General features: G+C 39.7%; 1 protein-coding gene across 1 annotated transcript in view; it reads right to left on the bottom strand.

Moving 5' to 3' along the window:
* Positions 1–9,386: 9,386 nt before the first annotated feature.
* The window catches only part of rnf216 (ring finger protein 216), a 158,143-nt gene continuing 142,501 nt past the window's right edge, over positions 9,387–25,028 (bottom strand). The window contains exons 13-14 of the mRNA XM_048609745.1: positions 16,818–16,887; positions 9,387–10,009 (exon numbers count right to left, since the gene is read on the bottom strand). Coding sequence (XP_048465702.1) covers positions 9,528–10,009; positions 16,818–16,887 — 552 coding nt within the window. The 3' untranslated portion in view covers positions 9,387–9,527. The remainder of the gene's footprint in view (positions 10,010–16,817; positions 16,888–25,028) is intronic.

Below are 25,028 nucleotides of genomic sequence, written 5' to 3'. Positions count from 1 at the left end.
TGATCTTCCAGCTTGCATTGGACTTTGCTGGAACATTGCAGCAGGCCTCACACAGAAATTTTAGCACAAAAGTAGGATGGAGTATTGAAATACCAAGTAACTGGAAGGTGGCGACCATTTTCACGGACAGTGGACCTGTTCCATAAAATGGTCACCTGGTTTGCATTTGGTCTTGCCAATGAAGAGGAGACTGCACCGTGAGCAGCGAATACAATAGACTATAATCGACAAAAGAACAAGTAAAATGCTACTTCATGTAGAAGGTATGCTTGGGGTCTTGAACATAAGGAGGGAAGGGGTAAAAGAGTAAATGTTAAACCTTATGCTATCGCACAGGAAGGTGTCTATAGGGTTAAGAGAGTGTAAGGAGTGGTGGAAGAGTGGACCAGGATGTTGCAGAGTGAATGGTCCCTGCAAAATGCTGACAAGGGGTGGGGAAGATATGTTTGATGGTGACATCCTGCTGGCAATGGCAGAAATGGTTGATTCTTTGAATGCAGAGATTGCTGGGATGGAAAATGAAGATGAGTAGAACTTGATCGTTGTTATGGGGGGGGAGGGGGAGGAGTAAGGGCAGAAGTGTGGGAAATAGGTTGGACACAGCAGGGGACCCTATCAACAATGATTAAGGGAGTCCTCAGTTGAGGAAAAAAGAGTGGAAAGGTGACATCAGAATAGATGCAACGTATAATGAGAAATTGGGAAAATGGAATAGAACCGTTGCAGGGTGTGAGCAAGTGTAGTCAAGATAACTGTGGGGGTCGGTGGGTTTGTAGTGGATGTTGGTAGAAAGCCTATCACCAGAAATGGATGCAGGGAAGGGAAGAGTCAAAGATGGACCAGGAGAAGGTGAGAAGAGGGTGGAAGCAAACCAGACAAATTTTTCCAATTCTGCGTGAGAGCAGGAAGCAGCACTGTTGACATAACTGATGTAACAGAGAGAGAATTGAGGGTGCAGTAGAATTGGAATGAGCAATGTTCCACATTCCCCATGATGACACAGGCATGACTGGTCCTTGTGTGTAACTACAGCTGTGCCTTGACTCGGATAAATTGAAACAAACAATCTAAAAGGAGAAGGTGCTCAAAGCGAGAATAAGCACAACCAGGTGGAGGCTGTTGGTGGATGAGATCTATTCAGGCCTCCTTTTCAGAGAGGGGGTGATGGATGTGTAGAAGGATTGCATATTCATGGTGGAGAGGTGGTGGCTAGCGCCAGAAAACTGGAAATTGTGTAACTGACATAATGCAAGATTGAGTGGGAAGAGACTAGACAAGAACAGGAAGAATAGAATTAAGATGGGAAAAAAAATTACATCGGTAGGGCAGGAACAAGCTAAAATGAACTTCCTCTAGGTCAGAGATAGTAGGAACTGCCGATTCTGGAGAATCCGAGAGAACAAGGTGTAGAGCTGGATGAACACAGCATGCCAAGCAGCATCAGAGGAGCAGGAAAGCTGACGTTTCGGGTCGAGACCCTTCTTCAGAAAAATGGCTGAAGGAGGGATCTGGGTGTTCTGGCACATTTTTTTTGTTCCTGGGGCATGGACATTGCTAGCAAGTCAAGGACTCATTGCCCTGGATGTGGTGATGGCCTTTTTGAACCACTACAGTTCTTATCAGGTAGGTACACCCCCAGTGCTGTTAGGAAGCGAGTTCCAGGATTTTGACCCGGCACAGCAATGAAGGAACATAGATGCAGTTCCCAGTCAGGATGGTATGAGGCTTGGAGGTGACAGTATTCCCATGCATCCTTCTGGGAATTAGAAGTCACAGGTTTGGAAAGAGCTGTTTAAGAAACCTTGGAGAGTTGCTATGGTACATCTGCTGCAATTGCATGTCAGTGATAAAGGAAGCAAATGTTGAACATGGCAGCTGGAGTGCCCAATCAAGTGGGCTGCTGTATCTTGGAGAGTGTTGAGCCTCATGTGTTCTTGGAGATGCCAAATCTAAAAGCAACTACTGCAGACTGAGTTCACCAGTAAGAAAACCTAATATAGGTGCAGAAACAGATTACTTTGCATTCTGACTGAACAGAACCTAGTTCAAAACAAACAAAAACCCAGTGACAAATTTGAAAATCTAACCATTTATTAAATATAACGACACAGTAGCAGTAATCTAACATTGTGCTTTCAATGAAAGAAAGAATCCACTCGAGCTTTACTCTAGAATTTAACAGCTGAATCATTTAAGAATATCACTAAGGCATGGTGCCTCATCCAAATTGAAGCAGGAAAATAAATGAAACATGGGAAAGAACAGAAAAATATAACTATCAACATAAGAAAACAATGGAAGGGAAACCCCATGTTGTGGTGATTAACTGGCTATAAGCAGAATAACGAAGACTCACATATGTCCAGGACACTGGTAATTATTTAGGCTCGCAAATTTATTTCAGCTTTATAATTCTGTATTCGCCTCTCTAAAAGGGGCCAATTTGTTTTGGTTTTAGTAGCTGACATAAGGGTGACTTCGAATTTCTTGATGTATTTTTGAAAGGGCAATCATTAAGTTCATAATCTCACAAGATTGTGGTGGACAAAGGGATTACTGTTGTAAAACGGACCAAAAAAACTTGGAGTCTGGATATATGTGATCTGTAATCTTCTCAGAGAAGCAATTTCCCATTACAATCATTCTGTGGTTACTTGCTGTGGATTTCACTATGAACATTGTATGGTTTGAGTATTGAACAGTAGATCTATAACCTGATGGGTCAAAGTATTCTGTAAGAATAAATTAGTTGATATCAGAGCAGTCAGTGTAATACCCAACACTGAGTTTTCACATTGCATTTTTATAGCACTCCTCATGAAAGACAGGATATTGATCTGAAGATGGCTGCTTTCAGACATAGGAGCCTAGAAACAGATTTAGGCCATTCAGCCCATCAAGCTTATTCCACTATTCAATTAGGTCAGAGCCAATCTGCAAATGTTAACACCATTTGAGGTGGGTGAATGCATCAAGGAAGAAATTGTCTAATAGACTGATGAGAAGTGGTGAAGTAGCACAAAGACTGTTTCTGTGCTGTAAATTCTTCTTTGTAATTTAAGTGAATATTGTGTCACAAAAAAGGAACAAGGCCTTACATTGTATACAGTTACCTTTGTATCTTGCTATTACAGTGGCTAAACTCAATCTACCTTAAGGTAGAAGTCAAATTTCTTAAGAGCACTAAATCTTTCCCAGCTGAGGGTAATCTTTAACTACAGATATATCTCATTCAAATGTTGTCATGGGTGCATGTTATATGCAGTTAAAAGTATTCATTAAACCTTTAAAAACCAATCTGTGCTCACTTTGAGAGCACAGTAGAGCTATTTTCACTATTGCTTCACAAAAAGTGAATTCATTAGTAAACAGCATTATTTTTACAGCGTTTGAAATGCTGCTTTTCTTAATCTACTGATTTAGAACAAAATGGATGTAGCGCTGCCTGTTAGAGTCACTAGAAATTTTTAAATAAAATTTCCCACAGTCCAGGAATGCCTGTTCCAGAATTTGGGGGCCAACCATATCCCGTCACAACAGAGAGATTGCCCGAAACAATGAAAGCTACACCAACCATCACCCCCATTTCTGGATAAGGTGGTTTTCAGTCAGGCTTTAGGAGACAGAGTGAGAAATCAAAAACATCATCAGATTTGGGCTCTAAACTAAAATCAAAGAACTGCAGGAAGCTGGAAAACTGAAATACAGCAGAAAATGTTGGAGAAACTCAGCAGGTTTGGCAGCTGCTGTAGAGACAGAAGCAGAGTTAATGTTTCAAGTCCAGTGACCCTTCGTCAATCTGTAGACTCTGATGCTGCCAGACCTGCTGAGTTCTCCAACAGTGTTTCAAATTTGGACTTGTCTGTATTAAATGTCTTAAAACTAGTGTGGAAACCAATTTCACACTAAGTCACTTCCTCCACGGCTAACTCTAGCAGATCTCTGTCCCTCCTCCTCTTTTCATGCACAGGACTGATGTTTCTGAGCGTCTTCTGCTTAACCTCACCCTGCTTTGGTTCCACCGAATTTAACATATCTGAAACATACACTATACTCATACACAGAACTACAAATAGAATAATGGTTTGTAGCCACATACAGTCAGTCCCTAGTCACAAATCTACTGCCTTGTTGCCTTGTTACCTTGCTTTGATCCAAAATTGCACTAATGATACAAAATCGACACCCATGTCTTCAGCTGCCTAGGTCCCAAACACTGAAATCCATTCCCTAAATCTCTGTTCCTTTAAAATCTCTCCCTTTGACAAAGCTTTTGGTCACCTGATCTAATTTCACCTGATGTGAATTAGTGTCAAAATTTAAAGCTGTTTGTAACATTTGTATTCATTAAAGGCATTTTGTTAATATAATTTAGCATTCAATATTAAACAAAAGGATGTTTCATTTTACATTATTTTTGCCAAATATACCATAATCATATATTGGGTAAGCAGGATGTTGTCCCGGTGTCCTGATTAGCATTTTAACCTGCATCTAAAACTGATCAGTCATTCATTTCATTCTGTTTGGTAGAAACTGTTGTGTACAAAAAAAACTTATTTGGCAACATATCAGTCATTACACTTCAATGTAACTTATATTTGAAGTGCGTTTAGTCACTTGAGACATGATAATACACTATATGGAATAAAAGTTCAAGACAGGAAAAAAAATTTTTGATTTATTGAATTCAATTGATATACCAGGGCACTGTTAACCATTACTCCTGTAGTCACTGACATCCAGACCATCAACACCTGCAAAGTTAAAATGATCATCCTCATTCAACTTCCTTCATAATCTGCTCTTGCCTCATCTTTGTGACCTTCTTCAGCCCTACAATCTTCCAAACTGTCTGCAATCACCCAAATCTATGCCCTTATGCATCTGGATGACTTCTGTCCCATTACTAGTGGCCCAACCTTGAGCTGTTATGCTCCTTCTGTAAATTTCATCATCTCCTTAAGATGGACCAACTAAGCATTAGATCATCTGTCTGGTAACCTCTTCCTTGGCTCAGTGTCAACTGTTTGAGAGATTGGAACTTGCAAAGCAACTTGGGATGGATGTTTAATTACCTTCAAAGTGCTATACAAATGCAACTTTGTTTAATGGTCAGGTCAAGACTCTCCTGCTATAAAAAAGTTGCACTGTTCTATCATTACAGGAAAACAAATTTCATATGGGTACATTTTAGCTTTAAAAAGGAGACAGTTGTGTCCAAACTGATGTCAACAGGAAATAGGTGATGTAAGCTCTCCTTGACTACAGGTTCTCCTTTTGGCACCATGAATTATTGAACAGCTAAGCCAGTTTAGGAAAGGCTTAAAGTTGGTCACCATAGGCTGTGGATAAGGAAGGGAGAGGATAAAAGGCATGATTCACTCTTCATTGATCTTTATTGCAAGTGATTGTGAATCTCAGACAAGTACCAATATTAGACTTGGGCATGATATGCCCTGCGGTCAAATTATCTTTCATATGGCCAGTTGAGTGAGATCCTAGGAGATAACTTGAATGATAAACTGCTCTCCAGCTAAGGACGCAAGGGTTCTACTAGAGCAGGGAAAGTCAGAAAACTTATCAGAAGAGACCAGTTAAGATCCAGATAACATTTCATTCAGATAAAGACCAGATGAAGTGGAAGCCGGAGATAGCAGGGAACACAAGTAAAATAAAAGGATAAAAAGATGCCATAGTCCCAGATGACTATAAGCAGCTCTCTTAGGAGAGACACAACTGGTGGAGGTTTAAATTGAGGGTCTACATACCTCATTGCAAGTGGTGAGGTTGAGAAGGTGAGAACTTCATAGGGCCTTCAGCAAGTATGGGCATGTTGTTAGCATCATTATGCATCATGAACCAACTGTCCAGTCATCAGAGCTAACTGACCCCCATAGGGAACACAAATATTCAAAACATTCTAAAACAATTTCAATAGCCTAAGACAGGATCTCCGAAAGTAGGAATTGGGTAATGAAGTTGGGAAGAGGGCTGAAATTTTGGGATCACGAACGCCAAGGCAACAATGGTCAACAAATTAAGCTCCCAAAGATTTTATCCTAAACTGCTTGCCGAGGGATTGCAACAATTTTCCAGCCTCAAAATGGAGTCACATTGGGAAAAACTTTGTGAAACTCTGGTGTGAGCAAGCTAAATAATCTCATTTATTAGGAATGTGAAGATTTGGGCTGATATCGTGCAAGTGATCATGTCTTCAACCAACATGGTATATTCTACAACTATGGGAATCACTGTATATTATTCAAGAGTGGGAAACCGGTTTCGCCCCAGAAAACTAATGCCCTGTAACTGTGTGACATCAGCAATTACAAACCAGGGATCAAACATAGATGTTCCTCAAGCATATAGACCAGTTAGTGGGAATGGAGGACTCTGCAGGCCTCAGCTGAAGCTACCAACCACAGGAAGTTAAAGAAAAGGCTTGCATTTTATAAAACACCTTTCAATGACCTTAACAAGTCCTGAATCACTTTACAGCCAATGAAATATTTGAAGCGTAATTACTGTTGTACAATAGGAAACAGCCAATTTGCACACAGCAAGTTCCCACAAACAGTATTGACAACTAGATGCTTTAAATGGTGTTAGTTGAAGAATGTATATTTTCGAGGTCACTGAGGAGAACTACCATTATTTTTTGAAATAGAACAGCAGGATCTTTGACCCAAAAAGGACAGACATACTTTGGCTCAAGGCTTCATCTGAAAGCAGCCCCTTTGAGTGTACAGCATTCCCTTTATATTGAAGTGGCAGATGCAGAAGAAATGATATGTGAATTCAGATTACAAATTGGAGGAGGCTCAGCTGTGCTGTTGCTTATTGTCTGATACATGTCAAATCTTCCCTAAGTATACAGGATTGACAATCAAAAACAAATCTGGAACAAGCACCATGTGGAGATTTCTTCAATAACAGACCAAAGCGTGCTGTTACCTTTTTGAAATCCAAAGACATATTTCTCCCTCCTCTTCAATATCAAAATTGACATTCTTATTTTTGCCAATCAAATTCCATCCAGAAAATTTCTTCAGTAATGGTCCTTTTCCAAAATATTTCTAAAAATCATCACCACGGTGATTGTGATTGCAGCCAGACTAAGGGTAGCACTCTTGGAAGAGAGCTGCCAAGAAAACAGCAAGCTAATTCTTACTATTGGCACATCTCAAATTTGAAGCATTCCACTTGAATCAATGCCATTCACCTCAAGGCAGGATTTCATTTTATAAAAAGTGGAACAAATCCCCAATACCTGCTTCAACGAGCATCTGCTTTTCAGCAATAATGACATTGGGTAAAAATCAAAATTTTGTGCTATGTCCATACACTCAAACAAACTTGCACTTATACAGCACCCTTAAGTAATCTAAATAACAAAGTTGTTTCACAGGGGACTGTCAAATAAACTCTGGCACCAAGGCACACGAGGACAGTTGACCAAAAGTTTGATCAAACAGGTGTGCCATATCCTAGCAGTGATCACGGAATAGTAACGAGTGTAAATTCAGAAAGATATTAACCTTATACACCTTAATCCATTAGTATTGAAGTACTTTACTTCTGACTCGGCCATGGTTAGGTTATTTAGCAGAGACCAGGGGATGTCATGTTACTCACTGGACGAACATTTTAAGTTCTCAGGAATCCCACTGAAATTTTATTGGGAAACCTGCATGAAACCAACAAATCTCTATTATCAAAGACATTTAGGGATGAGCAACAAATGCTGGGTTTGTCAGCAAAGAAAAGCAGAAAGCATCCTTGCTTGTTCTTTACACATTTCAAAATGTATTACTTGTAAAAGATAATATTGCACGTTACCACTATTTGTGAATAATGATATTTGTACGAGTCAGAAGCAGTCGTAATCAATTTGGGCCCCCAAACCTGCTCTTTCATTTGATAAGATCACAGCTGATCAGATTGTGGCATCTCAAGCATCTACATTTTTAAGGAATATGACTCCAGTTTGTCTAACATTATTTGCAATTTAACCCTTGGAGTCCTGGTATTATTCTGGCAAATTGTGTTAAGCTCCATGAAACATATCTTTCCTGAGATGCTCACAGAATTCCAGGTGTTCTCAGTTCAGCTATTCGTATGACTTTTACTCTTTTTTTTGCGGTGCCAGTTGAGGGACTATTAGTCATTAACCAACAAATAATGTTTACATGATTATTAGTTCATAGAATCCCTACGGTGTGGAAGCAGACCATTTGGTCCATCAAGTCCATACCAACCCTCCAAAGAGCACCCCACTCAAACCTTCCCACTACTCTAGCCTTGCATTTCCCATGGCTGCTCCACCTAGCCTGCACATCCCTGGACACTATGGGCAATTTAGTGTGGCCAATCCACCTAACCTGCACAGCTTTGGACTGTGGGAGGCAACCAGAGCACCCAGAAGAAACATGGAGAAAATGTGCAACCTCCACACAGACAGTCACCCGAGGTAGAAATCGAACCCGGGTCCCTAGGGCTGTGAGGCAGTGGTGCTATCCACGGAGCCACTGTGCAGTTCTGAGAGTACAAATGCATTCTCCATTTGTGATCTTCTAAGATTGTTCTGTGCTAGGTTAATCAGGGATGGACCCAAAGACCTTCTTAGCTCTGTGTGGATTTTAGAAGCTATACTTGCCCACAAAGCCATCAGGGGAGCTCAGGACTTTAGATTCTGTATCCACATTCAATAATCATGTGAATAGAACCCATGCTTTAAGAGCATGTTTAGAGGAAATTTCAGTTTTAATCAAGTTAGCGATGTTAGCTTCATAGGCACAGTCAGCATTTCTTGCCCAACCTTAACTGCCCTTGAGAACACTTGCTGCACCATTTCAGAGGGCAGTTAAAAGACAACCACATTACTGTTGATGCCACATGTAGACCAGAGTGGGTAAGGATGGCAGAATTCCTTCCCTAAAGGACATATACAAACTTAATAGATTTTTCTGCCAGACAACCTGGTAGTTTCATATACACAGTTACTGAGACTAGCTTTTTACTCTAAACTTATTAATTAAATGAATGTTAAATTCCATGATAAGATTTACACCCATTTATTGCAGTATTGGTCTGGCTTCTAGATTACGAGGCAGTAACATTGTCACTTACGCTACCATTCTTTTTTAATGATCGCCTTCAAGCACATTGGATTTCTGACACTAGATGGATGTGTGATCTGCGTTATTCCACTTCCAGTCACGGCACCGTGACCAATAAACTCTGACTGGTGAATTGGAAGTAAACACCAGGCCTTGAAATCAAATTGAGGACTTCCTGTTTGTAAAGCAAACATTTTATTAATTCTTCATACGTACCCAAGTAAAATTTTGTTCTTTTTCTGAAAAACAGAACAAAAATCTGTCTTTTGCAAGAAAAAAAGTATGGTTTATTTGATCAGTATTTACACAGTAAATCTATCTGTGGCCTTTCATTTAAACATTCAGCAAACAGCAAACACCAAAGGTCTCTTTGGCTCAAAAGAAAGTCTACAGGGGCAATGCTGGTCATCGAAGGTTACGCTGCTCTGGTCCCGGTACAAAGTTGAACATCATATGGTTCTGTGGTGGCTGGTAAACCGGCGGCACATTTGGGTGTCCATGGGGACCGTCACGATGATGGTGTGGCGGATGATGGTGGTGTGGAGGCTCAGGAGGATGATGATGGTGACGATGGTGATAGTGATGGTGGTGGCGATGACGCCGGTGGTAGGGCTGCGGGCCAAAGTGCATTGGGTACTCGTGCTCAAAATTAATATGCTGCAGAGCGTCAAAGTTGAAGTGAAAATAGGGAGGCGGTGGAAAGGGGACCTGCAGATGAGGGGGCACAGGTGGGATAGGGGGAAATTCGGGTATCATTGGCGCTGGTCGAGGAAGGTCATTGCGGTTGAAATTCACTCCAGGATGCACTGCTTGACCTCTTTCTTCAATTCTTGCATTCTTGGGAGGAGGATCCTCTGGAGGAGGCCCAATTCTTTTCACAGCTTGCTCTAAAGTAGGTATGACCAAAGCAGAAAATTTGTTACTCCATTAGAAAGCAGGCATTCGCAGGAGAATACACTGTCAGAGTTAGAGCTTTCAGGCTAGATATTTTTTCAGCTTCAGAATCCCTCAAATAAACTTTACATCCCCTGCAATCTGAAATTGACCTTGTTACAGAGATAAACAAACAATACATTGATCCTGCATCATAATGAAGAGAGAGTGAGAGTGCATTTGCGATATTTCATGACCCCTCTGGATCTCCCAAAATTTGCAGTGATTGAGAGGTTACAAAATAAAAGTGGGGAGAAAAAGAACAGCCACGAGTTGCCATTCAGATAGGAATCAATATCATGGGAGAGAATGGGTTTAAAGTACCACAGTCAGTTTCAGGAGCTTGAAAAAAGCAGGACTTCTGAAATTATAATTTTTGCATTATTCATGCATTAGTGAATATATGAATAACTGTATAAGGCCAGGGGCAGTTGGAGGAACATGAAGCAGGAAGGGTTTTGGACCGCTGGGACACTGGGTTAGCAGGCGCTTGTTCACAGTAGAAAGGCATCCAGTGTCAGCTAAGGATATGTTTTTTGTGGAGCAGTTAGCTAATGCTGTGGAGAAATGGTTTAAAAAAAATTGGCAGGAGAATTAGAATCAGGATGAAACATGAAAGGAAAGAACCAATGAGGTTTAAGAGAGGCGAACAACACTAGAAAACAGTTCAGAAATGGAATGGTTCAGAAGGGGACAAATACAAGGCAGGCCAAGATGTATTTTGGACTACATACATGTAAATACATGGAGCATGGTGAATAAAGTTGGTGAGTTGCAGGAATATAGGGCCACAAGGGACTGATGTAGTGCAACAAGAGATCTGGCTCAAGCAAGACGCTTAGGAACTTTATTTGACTATACAATATTCAGGAAAGATAGGGAAGAAAAAAATGGTAGGTAGTAACATTAATCAAATAAACTATAACAGAGTTGGAAAGTAATGATGCAGTTGAGGGACCAGGGGCTCTTTAATCAAAATTAGACAATACAGGAAGAAGCAATTCTGCTACTGGCTGCGTACTTTAGATCATCCAATTCTAAGAGTTTGGAGCACTTGTAGGTAAATTTTAGAAGGATCTAAAAAGTTCAGAGTAGTGAGAATGGAGAACTTCAATTACCTTATCACAGAACAGGATAGCAACAGTATAATGGGAAAAAGGGAGGAATTTCTGAAATGTATACAAGACATCTTTCTTCATCAGTGCATTTCTACCCTAATGGCAACAGAAGCAGTGCTAGATCTAGTCAAAGGGTGGAGTGTGCAAGTGGACTATGTTTCAGTGATCACATCACCAGGTTTGGAATAACTATGAAAAGGACAACTTACAAGTAGGAGTAAAAATACTTAACTGGAGGAGACTAAGAGTTGAAAAAACATCTGACACAGATGGATTAGAGAGTTTGATGAGAGTAGCATGACTGATATACATATAAACTTTGAAAAGGCATTAATAGATCTATTAGCAAAATTAAAGCCCATGGATGACACTGGCATGGTTACAACATTGGTTAAGGGACAGAAAAGAAGGAGTAATGGGGAATCCATTATTTTTCCGACAGTCGGGAGGCATACTGTGGTGTTCCCAGGGGGTCAGCATGAGGAACTCTGCTCCTTTTGATGCTTAAAAGTTGGAAATGTAGTAAACAATAAGGAGAATAGTAACAGATGTTGGTAAGATGTAAGACAGACGAGTGGAATGGCAGACATATGGCAAATGCAATTTAATACCAAGAAATGTGAAGTGAGCCATTTGGTGGAAGAACAAGAGAGGCAATGCAAGAACATAAAGAATTAGGACAAGAGGAGGCCATTTGATCCCCTGAGTCTACTTCCATAAAATTAAAGTTGATCCAATCACGGCCTCAACTTCACTTTCCTGTTTGCACCTGAAAACTCTTCACTCACTTGAAGATCAAATATCTAACTCTGTTTTGAATCTATTCAATGACTCAGCCTCCCCTATTCTCTGGGGAAGAGAATTCCAAATTAAATAATCAGACAGGAAATTTCTCAACTCTGTCCTGAATGAGAGACCCTTTACTCTGAAACCGTGCACCCAAGCAGTTCAGTGTTGGCACTGTTGCCTCACTGTGCCAGGGACTTGGGTTCAATTGCACCCTGGGGCGACTGTCTGTGTGGAGTTTACATACTCCACGTGTCTGCATGGGTTTCCCCCCCCGGTGCTCCAGTTTCCTCCACAGTCCAAAGATGAGGAGATTAGATGGATTGGCCATCCTAAGCTGCTCATAGTCTCCAGGGATGTGCAGGCTAGGTGTATGAGCCATGAGAAATGCAGGGTTACAGGGATAGGATAGGGCATGGGGGTTTGGGTGGGTGGAATGCTCTTTGGAAGGTCAAATGTGGACTCTGGGCCAAATGGCCTGTTTCCATATTGTAAGGGCTCCATGATTCCCTGACAAGGGGCTACATTCTCTCTGCATTTACCATTATTTAGCCAATCTGAGTATCTTTTAATAAGATCACCCTTCATTCTTCTAAACTCCAAACAGTATACACACAACCTGATCAACCTATCTTCATAAGACAACTCACTCCTTCAATTCCAGTAATCAAGCTAGTGAACCCAAACACATTTGTCAAAAATTATTTTTCTGTCATAAAAGAACGCTGACTCTGCTGGACTATATTCTGATTTTCTAAATATACTTAATAACGGATTCCAGCAACTTCCTTCTGACATAACAAGGTGTACAGCTGGATGAACACAGCTGGCCAAGCAGCATCAGAGGAACAGGAAGGCTGACGTTTTGGGCCTAGACCCTTCTTCCGTCAGGTTAGCTGCCTCATGGTGTTCGTTCCCACTCCTTTGTGGAGTGTGAGCATTAAGTTTGCATTTCTCCAATTTTCCTGGGACTTTTTAATAATTTGAGGAATTTTTGAAGATCATGGTCAATACGGTTATTATCTCTGCATTCTAGACTCTACTTTTAAGACCTCGGATGCAGGCCATCAGTGTCGTGGGACTTACCAGCTTTTAGTTTTAGCAGTTTCCCATTTACCTTTTAGGAAAATAATAACAATAGGTCATTTGGCCCCTTGAACCTGTTCTGTCGTTTTATGAAATCTTGGCTGCTTTGGGGCCTAACCGCAAATGGACCTGCCTTTGGTCCATATCCCTTAATAGCTTTGCTCAATAAAAAAATCTCAGATTTAAAACTAACAATTGTCCTAACATCAACTGTCTTTTGTGAAAGAGTTCCAAACCACATTTTGCACGTAGAAATGTTTCCTAACATCTCTTCTGAATGGTCTATCCCTAATTTTCAGACTGTGCACCGTAGTTCTTGAATCTCCAAGCAGTGGAAATAGTTTATTTATCTCTCCTGTTTTTACCTGTTAATATTTTGAAGACTTTGATCAGATTGCCCTTAGTCTTTTAAATTCTAGAGAAAAAATATAATCTGTCCATATAATCACCAAATTCTAGGTATCATTCTTGTAAAACTATATGGTGCACCTTTCAAGGCCAATGGTTGTGGTGCCCAGATCTGCTCACAGTACTCCAAGTGGGGTCTGACCAGTGATATTGATTGTTTTAAGTTCCGTTGATTTTCAACAACTCTTGGGATAACTTAATTGCCTTCCGGCGTAAAGACAGATACAAAGTTCTTGTTTGTCTCTACCATTCCCTTGTTGCTATGAAACACTAGTTAGTCTTAGTTTGTGAAAGCCGTTCAATTCTGGGCACCACACTTTAGAATGATGTAAAATCCTTGCAGTGGGTGCAGAAAATTTATATTGGAATAGCTGAAGCCCTCATCCCTGGAACTATGTGCAGAGACTGAAGAATCTGAGATTGTCTCCTTAGGGCACAGAAGTCTAAATCATGTATGGGTTAATGGAGTAAACGCTTCCATTTCCGGAAGGATCATCAACCACAGAAAGTAGATTGAAGGTGACTGGCAAAAGAACCAGAGGCAACGTTATTATTTTTAAACACTGATGACTTGTACTAAATTGCCTGAAAGGGTGGTGGAAGTAGATTCAGTAGTATCTTTCAAAGACCAATTGGATAAATAGTTGAAGAGCACAAATACCCAAAGACATTTACTGCAGAGAAGTGATCATGGGATAGAAAAAGGCAGTGGGAGTAATTGGGTATCTCTTTCAAACTGCTGGAACAGTCATGTTAGGTCGAATGGCTTCTTTCTGAACTGCAGGATTCTGAGAGTTTAATTATTTCTGAAGTACATTTACTGTTATATTGCATAATACATGGAAGCCAATTTGCACATAGCAAGGCTCCCCTTAGCTGTAATGTTGTGGTCAGATCACCAGTGTTTTGAAGTGTTGATTACGGGGTCAAAATTGGCCTGGATACAGGAGACGTATTCTACTCTTTCACAATTGTAGCAAAGAATGTTTATTGCCCATTTGAGGGGCTAGAGAGGGGATTAGTGTCTGATCTGAAAGACAGTGCTTCTAACAGCATGACTCTCCCCAGCACTGCACTGAGCCTCTAGTTCAAATTATATGCTCAAATTTCTAAGAGGTTTTCTTTACAGTTTATGAGTGAAATACTTTCAGACATATGATTGTAATCATTAAATTGCTTAGTTCTCTTAGAAGCAAACTCACAGTACACGGATGAACAGCAAGTGTAAATTCCCCCACACCCCTCAGCAAAAATTTAAAAAAATGGAAATTACTTTCCATCTAAACAAGGTTTTTTAAAACAGAAGCCCAGTTGCTAGCTTTACTTTCCTTTGGTAATGCAGATTTAAACATGGAAAGATTACTGGCCGGTGACTATGTTACACAAATATACCCTGCTCATCTGTTACGCCAAGATAAAACTCCTACTCATCAATCTATCAAACTAATCAATCAATCAGTCTGACTAGTCAATCACAGAGAGCTCCAGCTTGTCAGTGCTTGGTCCCCCCACCCTCTGTATTCAAACAGTCTGAAGTAGGCATTATCTCAGGTTGAGGATATAGCCTTTAATAGTTGACTAGGAGGCCCTTCAGAATGCTGCCCAATTTTCTTTCTACCATCACATACTTCAGCTGGTGTAACTGCAAAAAATTCCTGTAAGACAACAGATAATTTTCAACCAAATACGGGATGTTCAGATAAATGAATTAATTCTGAGATGATTAAGGAATGACTCAAATAATCTCCTGGCCCTCTCTTCTGAAAAGCAGAATGCCAAAACGCAATGACTTTGAATTGATAGTCTCTACTGGCAAGATAATTCTGGAATTAGTCCTTACACAGGTCATTAAAAAAAGGTTTAAAAATTCATCACAGGCAAAAATTCACCTTTAATGCTTAATCAAATTGGAGATTAGGGCAAATAAATGCACCAATTCCTTCACATGGTGTTGGACAAATTATCAACACTCTTAATTCTGCAATAGAAACTTTGGATCATATCTCGTGCTGTTGGGGTACTATCCTGATTTTCCTTGACTTCCTTCAAGGATCGTCTAATGTGTAATTATCTTCAATCACCATAAAGATCAGAAAGTCATTGTATACTGATCTTACAAAGTTCTATCCTTTCAACAATGAAAGCAAAATCAAAAATAATTTCTATACAACAGTCATTCAAATAAAACACATCACAGTGGGGCAGTATTTTGAGATAGCATGCTCCTTGAAACGAGTATTAATATCCATCATCCAACAAAGTAAAAGATAGGACAAAACCCACAATCTCTCAAATAACTGGTATTGTGAACTACAAAGGCTGAAACAGTTAAATTTGGATTTGCAGAAAGTAGTTTTTGATTGTTAGAGCATCTTACAATTTATTGTATTCATTAGTTGACGTGGCGGGCTTGCTAGCACTGTTAGTACAACTGACGTGATGGTGCAAAATAAGCTTATTTACCACAGATTCAACATTTAAAGTAGTGTACTTCTGCTTCAGATTATTTAAAATTGAATGACAGCACATTCCTTTGCACTATAACTTCTGTAAATTCACTGAATACTAACTGATTGTTGAAAAGAATTTAGTTGAAATGCAAGTTGATGGAAAAGTTAAATTCTGCCTAAACTTTGGGTAAGGGCTTGGTGTTTAATTTAGTCACAATCTGGCAATTTTGTCAGCAAAACCGGTGACATCCGTTTAGGTACTTTTGTGAGGAATCAAACCTATTTGTGCTTCTCAGAAGTCAGACAACCCGACAAAGACTGGCTCGAGAAGAGATACACAAATAGAGTCATACAGTTCCTACAGTGTGGAAACAGGCCATTCGGCCCAACAAGCACACACTGACCCTCCAAAGAGCATCCCACCCAAAAACATTCCCCTACCCCTTCCCTGCAACCCTGTACTTCCCATTGCTAACACATCTAACCTACACATCCCTGAACACTTTGGGCAAATTAGCATGGGCAATTGACCTAATCTGCACATCCTTGGACTGTGGGAGGGAACCGGATCACCCGGCAGAAACCCACGCAGACACAGGGAGAAGGTGCAAACTCCACACAGACAGTCACTCGAGGCTGGAATCAAGCGCTAACCACTGAGCCACCGTGCCGCCTATGTGAGGTAACTTTATACCATTCAATTATCCATGAAACTGTCACTCTTGTTCTGTCGCTACAAATTCAAATTGAACCAAAAATAATTACAACCCAAAACACCCAGCACAAGGAAAAAAAATTATACAAAGGTTATGCAGATAGGGTGAAGTGTGGTAGGCTGCTTGTGTGAAGCAGCAACGCCAACAGGAGTTGGGCCAAGTGACATGTTTTGGTGCCGTAATTTCTATATAACTCACCTCCAATCCTTTTCTTTTGTTCATTTTCAGCTTCACTTTGAATCTCCCGGATGAGTCTCTCGTCATCTTCCTGCCAGAAAATTGAAGGCATTATTGATGGTGGCAGTATTGAGATAGTCACAACACATTCAAAATTATTGTAGCAGTCTGTGATGGATTAATTGGTACAAGCACCTTGTAATTAAACCAGATAAGGTCAGAAGATTTCAACGGTCTGTTGGCAGACATTCTGTTTTCTCTGCTGTTGTCACATACTTTGTTAAAAGTAACATTCCTAGTGGCTACTACCTGCCTGTCAGAGTTAGGAATCAATGAAATCCTCAGAAGCATCATATCATACCCCATTCCATTCTCACCTAAATGGCTCAGCTTATAAACCCATCACGAGGCTTGTGTGAAGCTCGAAATTAAGGTGGATCAAAAGAAAGAGACAGATAGCTAGAAAAACATGCTAGCATTCATACAGTGCATTGCAGCACCTTAAGTCCTTTATAGCCAATTATGTACTTTAAGTGCAGTCACCATTACAATTTGGCAACATGAGAAGGGGCAGAATAAAGACCCCAATGCCAAAATCAATCCCTCAATAATTCAACTAGAACCTTCTATTATTAAACAACAATCTTGTTAGAGGCCAATAATATTTTTAGAGAAATCCAAACACTTCACTTTAACTGATATAAATACACCACAAGACTTCACTTAAAATATTTCATGGTATAGACAAGAATCAAACAAAACAGGTTGTGGTGATTGGAACCAGGTGGACCTCATTGACTAAGGTCTTACATTGGGGTTATTAACCTGAGCCAAACAGGAAACCAACGGCTGACCAATATAACCAGGAGATTACAATCTCCTTGGTTCAGGGGACTGCCTCCGAGCTGGCTGCAGTGTACTGTGCAAAAGTAAGTAAAGGCTGACTTGGTGACGGGACACGGGTCTCTGTGCAGTTAGTTCAAAGCTCTATTAAGTATCAATATGGTTTAAGTACAACTATTTATGTACTTGTACTTGGGTTTACTTTCCCCAAGAGTTTTCTTATAAAAGACATCAATCTTTAAGTTATTTACTTTTGCAGTGATTGCACATAATTATGGTCACAGTATTCAGGAGAATTCTTCTCAACTCCAGTAATCAGAGGAAATCCTTTCGTTTCCATCCCTTAACTATAGATGTATTAATCTTACTTTTCAAGCTCTGCTTGCTACTTTTTTTGGCCACAAAGCCTTGAAAGGACCACAGTAGATTCTTATGCTTATTTCAAACCAGGCAATCTTCAGGATCCTGTTCCTTCAAAAATTCAAACTGAGATGAAGATTCACCTGCCTGACTTAAGTATTTAGTCTACTTACAACACAGGTGTATCTAACTGTCATCTGCAAATCACAAATACCAAAAGGCAACTAACTCTCTTAGCAAACGTACAGAAAAACTGACAGAGGACTTTCCTAAGTTCCCCACATTTCCACAGTGAAGTAGCATGCTCTGGGATGCTCTTAGATTGACCCTCATTAATTATTTCTCATTTATAATTTTTTTGATGTGATAATGTAAATAGGTTGTATGACTTTTCAGGATTTATTAAATGCTTTTAAACAAATTTAGCTCTAATTCAGCAAACAAAAACATCTTTCTAGCATGCCTTTGCTCTTGCAAGCACTGCAAATGTCATTTCTCTAGTTGCTCAATTAAGAAAGCCCACCTGTTATTTTATAGATCACTCTCTTCTTTTCCAACTATGTTTTAAAAAAAAACAAGAAACCTCCCTTGAACTGCCATTTCTTGGTATGTTCTGCCAATCTCTAAAGCCTAGCATTTTAATTACCTTTCCTTTATATCTGTAATCATCAGATGCAAAAATCACCTCAAAATTATTAACTAAAAACATGTAACATGTTCACTGGTGACACACATACCAATGTTAGGACAAAAGATAAAAATGAACATGCAACAATCAAATTAATGCTGAGCTCCAGCAGATTAATGGTATGAAAGGCTGATACTTGTCCCTCCAACTTTCCTTTCCAGCACTCAACTCCACAACCAACACGTCAAAGTGTTTGCTGAGGGAGAGAGGAAAAGGAAACAAAACAAAAATCCATTTGTTTTGGAACCATTGCTATTGTAATTGGAATCAGTTCATTTCTGGGCAACAGTACTGAGGGGGCATTACTGTCACAGCAGCCCAGTGATATGTGGACATGGGTGCAGCAGATTGCAATCAGGCCTTGAGTGCTGCAGCCAGACAGATTCAGTTTCATTCCCTTGGAAATGGGAGACTGGTATGTTGAAACAGTACAAATCACAATAGATTTGGAATTATTAATAACTCCTTAACCAAAGTGTGGCAAGAATGTGGCACTTTACAATAAGGAGTGGTTGAAACAAATAACACTGATTTGCATTTAAGGATAAGACAGACAAGCACGTGACGGAGAACAAAATAGAGGGTTATGCTGACAGATTTAGATACGATAGGAGGTGGCTGAATTGGAGCATAAATACTAGCAAAATCTGGTTAGAGAAAATAGTCTGTTTCTATGCAGATGATACTGTGTATTCCACTCACCTGGAGGATAAAATTATCAGAACATTTAGTCACTCAAGATACACTCAATCCTTATTATCTGCTCATTTGTTACCTATGGATCCACATAATTTCCAGGTTGGCCCCAGAGCTCATTCTGAATTTTTCCTACTGTCTTGTCCAGTTCTACATGCAGACTGCCGTGGTAAGCATAGCACGGTCCTTGGAGGCACATAGGAGTGGGATCTGCATTTTTTTTTTTATTATACGTGGGAAGTCCGTAACAAGAACTGGTTGGAGAGAAAGACATATTCCTTTTCATAAATCCTTTGGTGAGACTAACCAAGTGACAATAGATGTTGGTGTTAATCCAAATCAGGATGGCATCAATTACTCATGAGGTGGCAGAGGTCGGAAAGGAAAAAGTGAAAACGGATATGAATCAAACTGCTTGACTTCTTTTTTAGAAGCCTTTCCTATTGTCTAAATAATAATATAATTGTGAAAGGCAATTGGGAAAATGCACTGCACAAGAAAATACTTGAAGTGGTAATTAAATTTGTACGGAAAGAGTGTATCCTGAAGAATAAATTGTCACTGCTACAGGATAATTGATCAGGATTACACCAGGCTGAGGGTACCTATTGTTTTGAACGACAGTCACAGTGTGAAAATGAGAACCAACTTTGAATTTTAAATTGGTTAAGTGATAGAATGCTGTTGAGAGAATGCAATAATCTGACTGAATAATGGAACAGTCTCGGGAATTGTCTACTTCTGTTTATTTTGTATAGACTTGTAACAAATTTGCTTCCGCCCGAAATCACCTAAATAAGGTACGTATTAACATGCATTTATAATTTTGTAAATTAAATCCTGCATTGCAGACATGTTCCTCTCAGTTAGGATCTTTTGCATTACTGATCTGCGAAGAATATAAAATTCAAACAAAATACTAGCACCTAGCACCTCAAATAGTTGCCAGGACTTGCATTGCAACTTTCCTAAATGTTGCACAGTTAACTACTCTTCCAGCCTTAAATTTGATGCCTGCTCAATGGAAGTTGGAAGGCTGAAGATTAAAAGGGTGCCTATTAGGATGTACTGACATTGGGTCCAAGCCAAAAGTTACAGACATTCAATATCTGCAGAGTGATTGACAATGTTATAAAAGTGCTGCTCAGATTGCTGAAGAATGATCTTTTAACTTCAATGGTGGATAGAGGTTGGAATAAATTTATTTTGAGGTTCCACAAGCTGCTGTGGTTGGTGCCAAATGTACAGGCTTTCTTTCTCTAACTCGGATGAAGGAGTACCCGTTTTAGCTTCTGCTTCCAATGTGGTGGCAAAATTAAGGATGATAAGTTTTCATGAAGGATTTCTATAATCATGACAGGTCACAAAACTGCAGTTAAAGCACCTGATCAACAATACTTTTTTTTTAAAAAATTCATGTCTTGCCCCAGAAGGTCGAGGATTTTTGCAGTGTGGTTTTTGAATTATCAATTTGATTTTCTGTTCTTCTTCAGAAATATTTTCAGTACAGGGGACCATCTGTATGCAACTCGAAAGAGTGATTTGGCTGTGCTCTCTCACTAAATACTTGTGTCATCTTCTGCTTCAAAATGTTTAGGAATTTTATGCTCCCTAACTACTCATGCAACTGGAACTAAACCAATAAAAACAAAACTGACACGCTGCTCACTATATGTCAGCTTCAGATGCTACGTGCAATTCATCACCAGATGCCTCACACCTTCCTGAACCACTTTGCAACATAAAATATATTTGTTTCAACTTCAGTCTGGTGCTGCACTTTTTTGTTTTAAAGTTCAGTCATTAGTCAGTAAGGGTTGGAAACATGTTTATTCACAGGAATATGTCCAAGCTTAAATCAGTACCCTGCTAAGTAGTTGACTGGAGGAAGGAGACATATCACTCCATTCAAATTTAAACACGTCTTGTGATTTGTGCAAGATGTATTTAAATGGCTAATTTTTGCAGCGTTTGGTTTTGTTGTTGCACATTCCTAATTGCCCTTGAATTAAATAACTTGCTGGGCCATTTGAGGGTAGTGAAGAGTCAACCATACTGCAGTTGGTCTGGAGTTACATGTAGGCCAGCCCAGGTATAGATGGCAGATTTCCTTCCATAATTCTTGATTGCAGATTTATTAATTAAATGAATTTACATTACACTAGCTGTCATTAATGGATTTGAAACAGTGTGGCATGGAGCAATGGACACTGGGTCTCTAGATTACTAGCCCAGTGACATTACTGCTCCGTTGCTGTTTCTACTTTTAGAAAAAATGACATTACTTATTGTTAGTTTTTACAAAAGAGTTGCAAGTCATTTGTTAATAGTTTACTACACATAGCAAAGTGTAACAATTTGGCTGCGCTCTCTCCCTAAATATGAAAGATTGTGATGTACAAATTGACTTTTGAAATTTCTAGCAATCCTTTTAAAAGCAAGGCCCAATTTGAAGTATAAAATGTGAATCTTTGGATATGGTTGTTGCCAACTGGAAATGTGAAAAGAAACTAAACTCTTGTAATTAAAATAACGTCCTAGACTTGATTTAATAAAATATAATTCAAAGATAGTTAAAATAACACTTTTAATAATTGTCAAATTTATCATCTTTGACATTTGACAGAGTTTATTGAATTTATTGAGTCACTTTCGCCATGGCATCATGACCAGACCATTCTAGATCAGAGGTGGTGCTTCTGTGTTACTTCCTCCTCAAATCATCTTACCCCCCCATTCTCTAAATTGTATATTCTGCATTTTTTGAATGATTTGATGACAGTTTGTACATTAGTATCATCCCACGATTTGATGATGAAACCATATAGAACATTACATGTGTGGCTACACATATTTCCAGGCCTTTCTCTCTGTCAACCATCAACCTAATCCATTCAGCATAAGCATGATCTTTGAATGGTTTGTTGAGGCACTTAATCTATATTGCTGATGCAATATCATGGGTAAGCATGTTTTTGCCTCTGTCTGATAACCAAACAGTAGAAACTATTGATTTTGGCAGAGGACTTTTGGTAGTCTTGGAGTAATCATGGTCTTCTGTCACAACACAAGAAACTTTTGGTTCATTAAGTGACCACACAAACGAGCTATTACTCTGAAGTCATTGCTGGACTTGGGGTGGATTTGGTCCATTTAAGTTTTACGTACATACTGCATTTGTGGTGATGATATAATGGCACAGATTTTCTAATGACCAAGTAGCCATTTCTGCAGCATAGGAGGTTACAGTTTGAGACCCTGTGGAATTGCTGATATATCAGACTCTGAGGGAATTGCCAGGGAAGTTGAAGATTCTGGTGGGTAATTCCCCCGAAAACCTCTGAAAGAATCCATTTAAATTGGAAAATCTAGTGTTTTCCGCTGCAGTTGAATTAATAGTTACCCAGAAAACATTAGACAATTTAACAACCTAGTCAAACGCCTGGGTAGGTATTAAACTGACCATCCCCCCGCTCCCCAATCCCTCCTCTCATACACATTACTAACATCTTCAACCCCCTCTACCTCAGGGATCCAACCATGCTGCACACAGTCACCCATCGCTCTGTCTCATCAGATAAAATAGTCCTCATTCTCTCATCACAAGATCCAACACATCCTGATCAACTCTAAACACTCCATAGCTACTCTGGTATCCTTCCCACTTTGTGTCAAAATACAATAAATTCTCACCATCCCTTATATAATAACCTTTCACAGGAGTTGTCAAAATGGCTCTGTGGTGCTGGTCATTCTATTTCACAGAATATGGCAACTACCACCATGAAAAAGGGGGCACAATTTGCCTTCCCCACAACTATCGTGCACTGCAAAGGGAGGCCAAACTAGCCATGATTGCAATGCTGCCAGACACATGGAGCTCTATTGAAACAGAGAAAAGTAGGAGCAGACTGGCAATCTGATCATGATTACTACTCCTCGAAAATCATCAGAACAAATGAGCCGAATTTTCCAAGGACCCATTCTAGTATGTGCTCCCCAAGATCAGGCCAACGGTAATTTTGTTCAGAGGCTATATTTCGTATTAAGCTGCTTCTTCCATGGGCGGCTGGGGAGGAAATCATTTTCTTCCATTCTGGCACCAGTTTTTCACTAACACCGAATTCTCTCTGCAGCACACGTTTTGTCGAGGAAGCTAATGTTATGACTTTTAACCTTGAAACCAGCTTCATATTTTATTTCTTTTGCTGGAGGACCCAGTTCTATTTCTCAGTTGCTATGCACAATCTGCTTTGTGGCGGTACCATATAACTCTCACATTTTCTGGGAAATAGGATCTCCACAGCCTACTGAATCCCATGAGCTGACTGAAAGGCAAGTATAACAGGAAACATGTATTTCCTAGCTGAACATTTGAGGCTAACATCTGAGAGTATAGCTATAAACATGCGTTTGGAAGCTGAAAAATGCAAGGATCGACTCATATGTTGAATATAGGCATAAGCATGTATTTTGTTGCCAAAATGTGGCTAGACTCTACCCTACAATCTAAAAATATGTTAAATCAGATTTCTGCTACAAATTAATTTGTGTGCATGTTTGGCACTTCATATCATCTCGTGTTGATGCTATTCGACCCAGTTTTTAAAAAGTTTTTGGCTTCAGGAAAATAAAATAAAATTAAAGGATTTATGATCTTAAAAACTTGGTTCCTTTATAGATGAATACTTGCATGTGAATCTAGATTATTCTGAAAGTGAATCAGAACAATTTTGAAATGGAGTATTAATGTGAATCTATACTGTTCTGAATATGAATCTGAAATATTCTGCTCAAGAAACTGAATGATAATTCTGGAAGGCTGGGATCATGAAAATCTCCATCACCATCTGTAAGCATTTGTTGTGGGTAAAGTTGGATGGGAGCCTATTCAGATTCTCGCCCAGTGTCCACGTGCCAGGCCTCTCCAGCTGAGATTGCTGACTGGAGCTTTCTTTCTTAGGTGGGAATGTTACCTAAAAAAGTGGCTGCCACACAAGGCAAGCAAAGCTTAAAAACTGAACTTGGCGAGTGGGAATTCTCTAAGTATTGGATGAGAGAACTTTAACCTGAAATTTAGTTTAACATTCGGAATTAAACTTACACTTTCAAAAACTATAAACAAAACTGCAAGCTCAGTTAACTGTCAATCTGTTGTAAGTGACTGCCTGAATTAATGTGACCACGAAGCTGAATCAGCAACTGAGATTAGGATGTGTTTCAAAATGGTGCATAATACTAAGCAGTATTTGCTGAACCAGTGGTCCTAAGAACAACAGAATATAATTAGACTGTATTGGGCATCATCTGGCTGCGTTAGCTTTGCACAAGGAATTCCATAGTTTGGTGCTTCAGAGAGTGGGTCATAGTTAGTCGTTTTACTCTGTAGGTGCCAGTTCAAGGTGGGGAGGAACGTTGCAGCAGGTAACATGTCTGGCTGCGTTTAGAGGTCTGGGCCAGTGCTGGCAGGTAAAGTTGTTAGAGGACACCTAGAAGGAAGTGAATAATGCCACATTAACACTGAGGCTGAAAGCTGGTGGCAGAGAACCACTCGCTGTCGTTTCAACTGTGAAGTGCGTGGAAAATACACAACGTTCAGGAGAGTTGCTGCAAACACATTGGGTGGTGTAAACTGACATGCGAGG

This window comes from Rhincodon typus, chromosome 21 (assembly GCF_021869965.1).
Source record: "Rhincodon typus isolate 14 chromosome 21, sRhiTyp1.1, whole genome shotgun sequence".
NCBI lineage: Eukaryota > Metazoa > Chordata > Chondrichthyes > Orectolobiformes > Rhincodontidae > Rhincodon > Rhincodon typus.
This window is presented reverse-complemented; position numbering and strand designations above follow the sequence as displayed.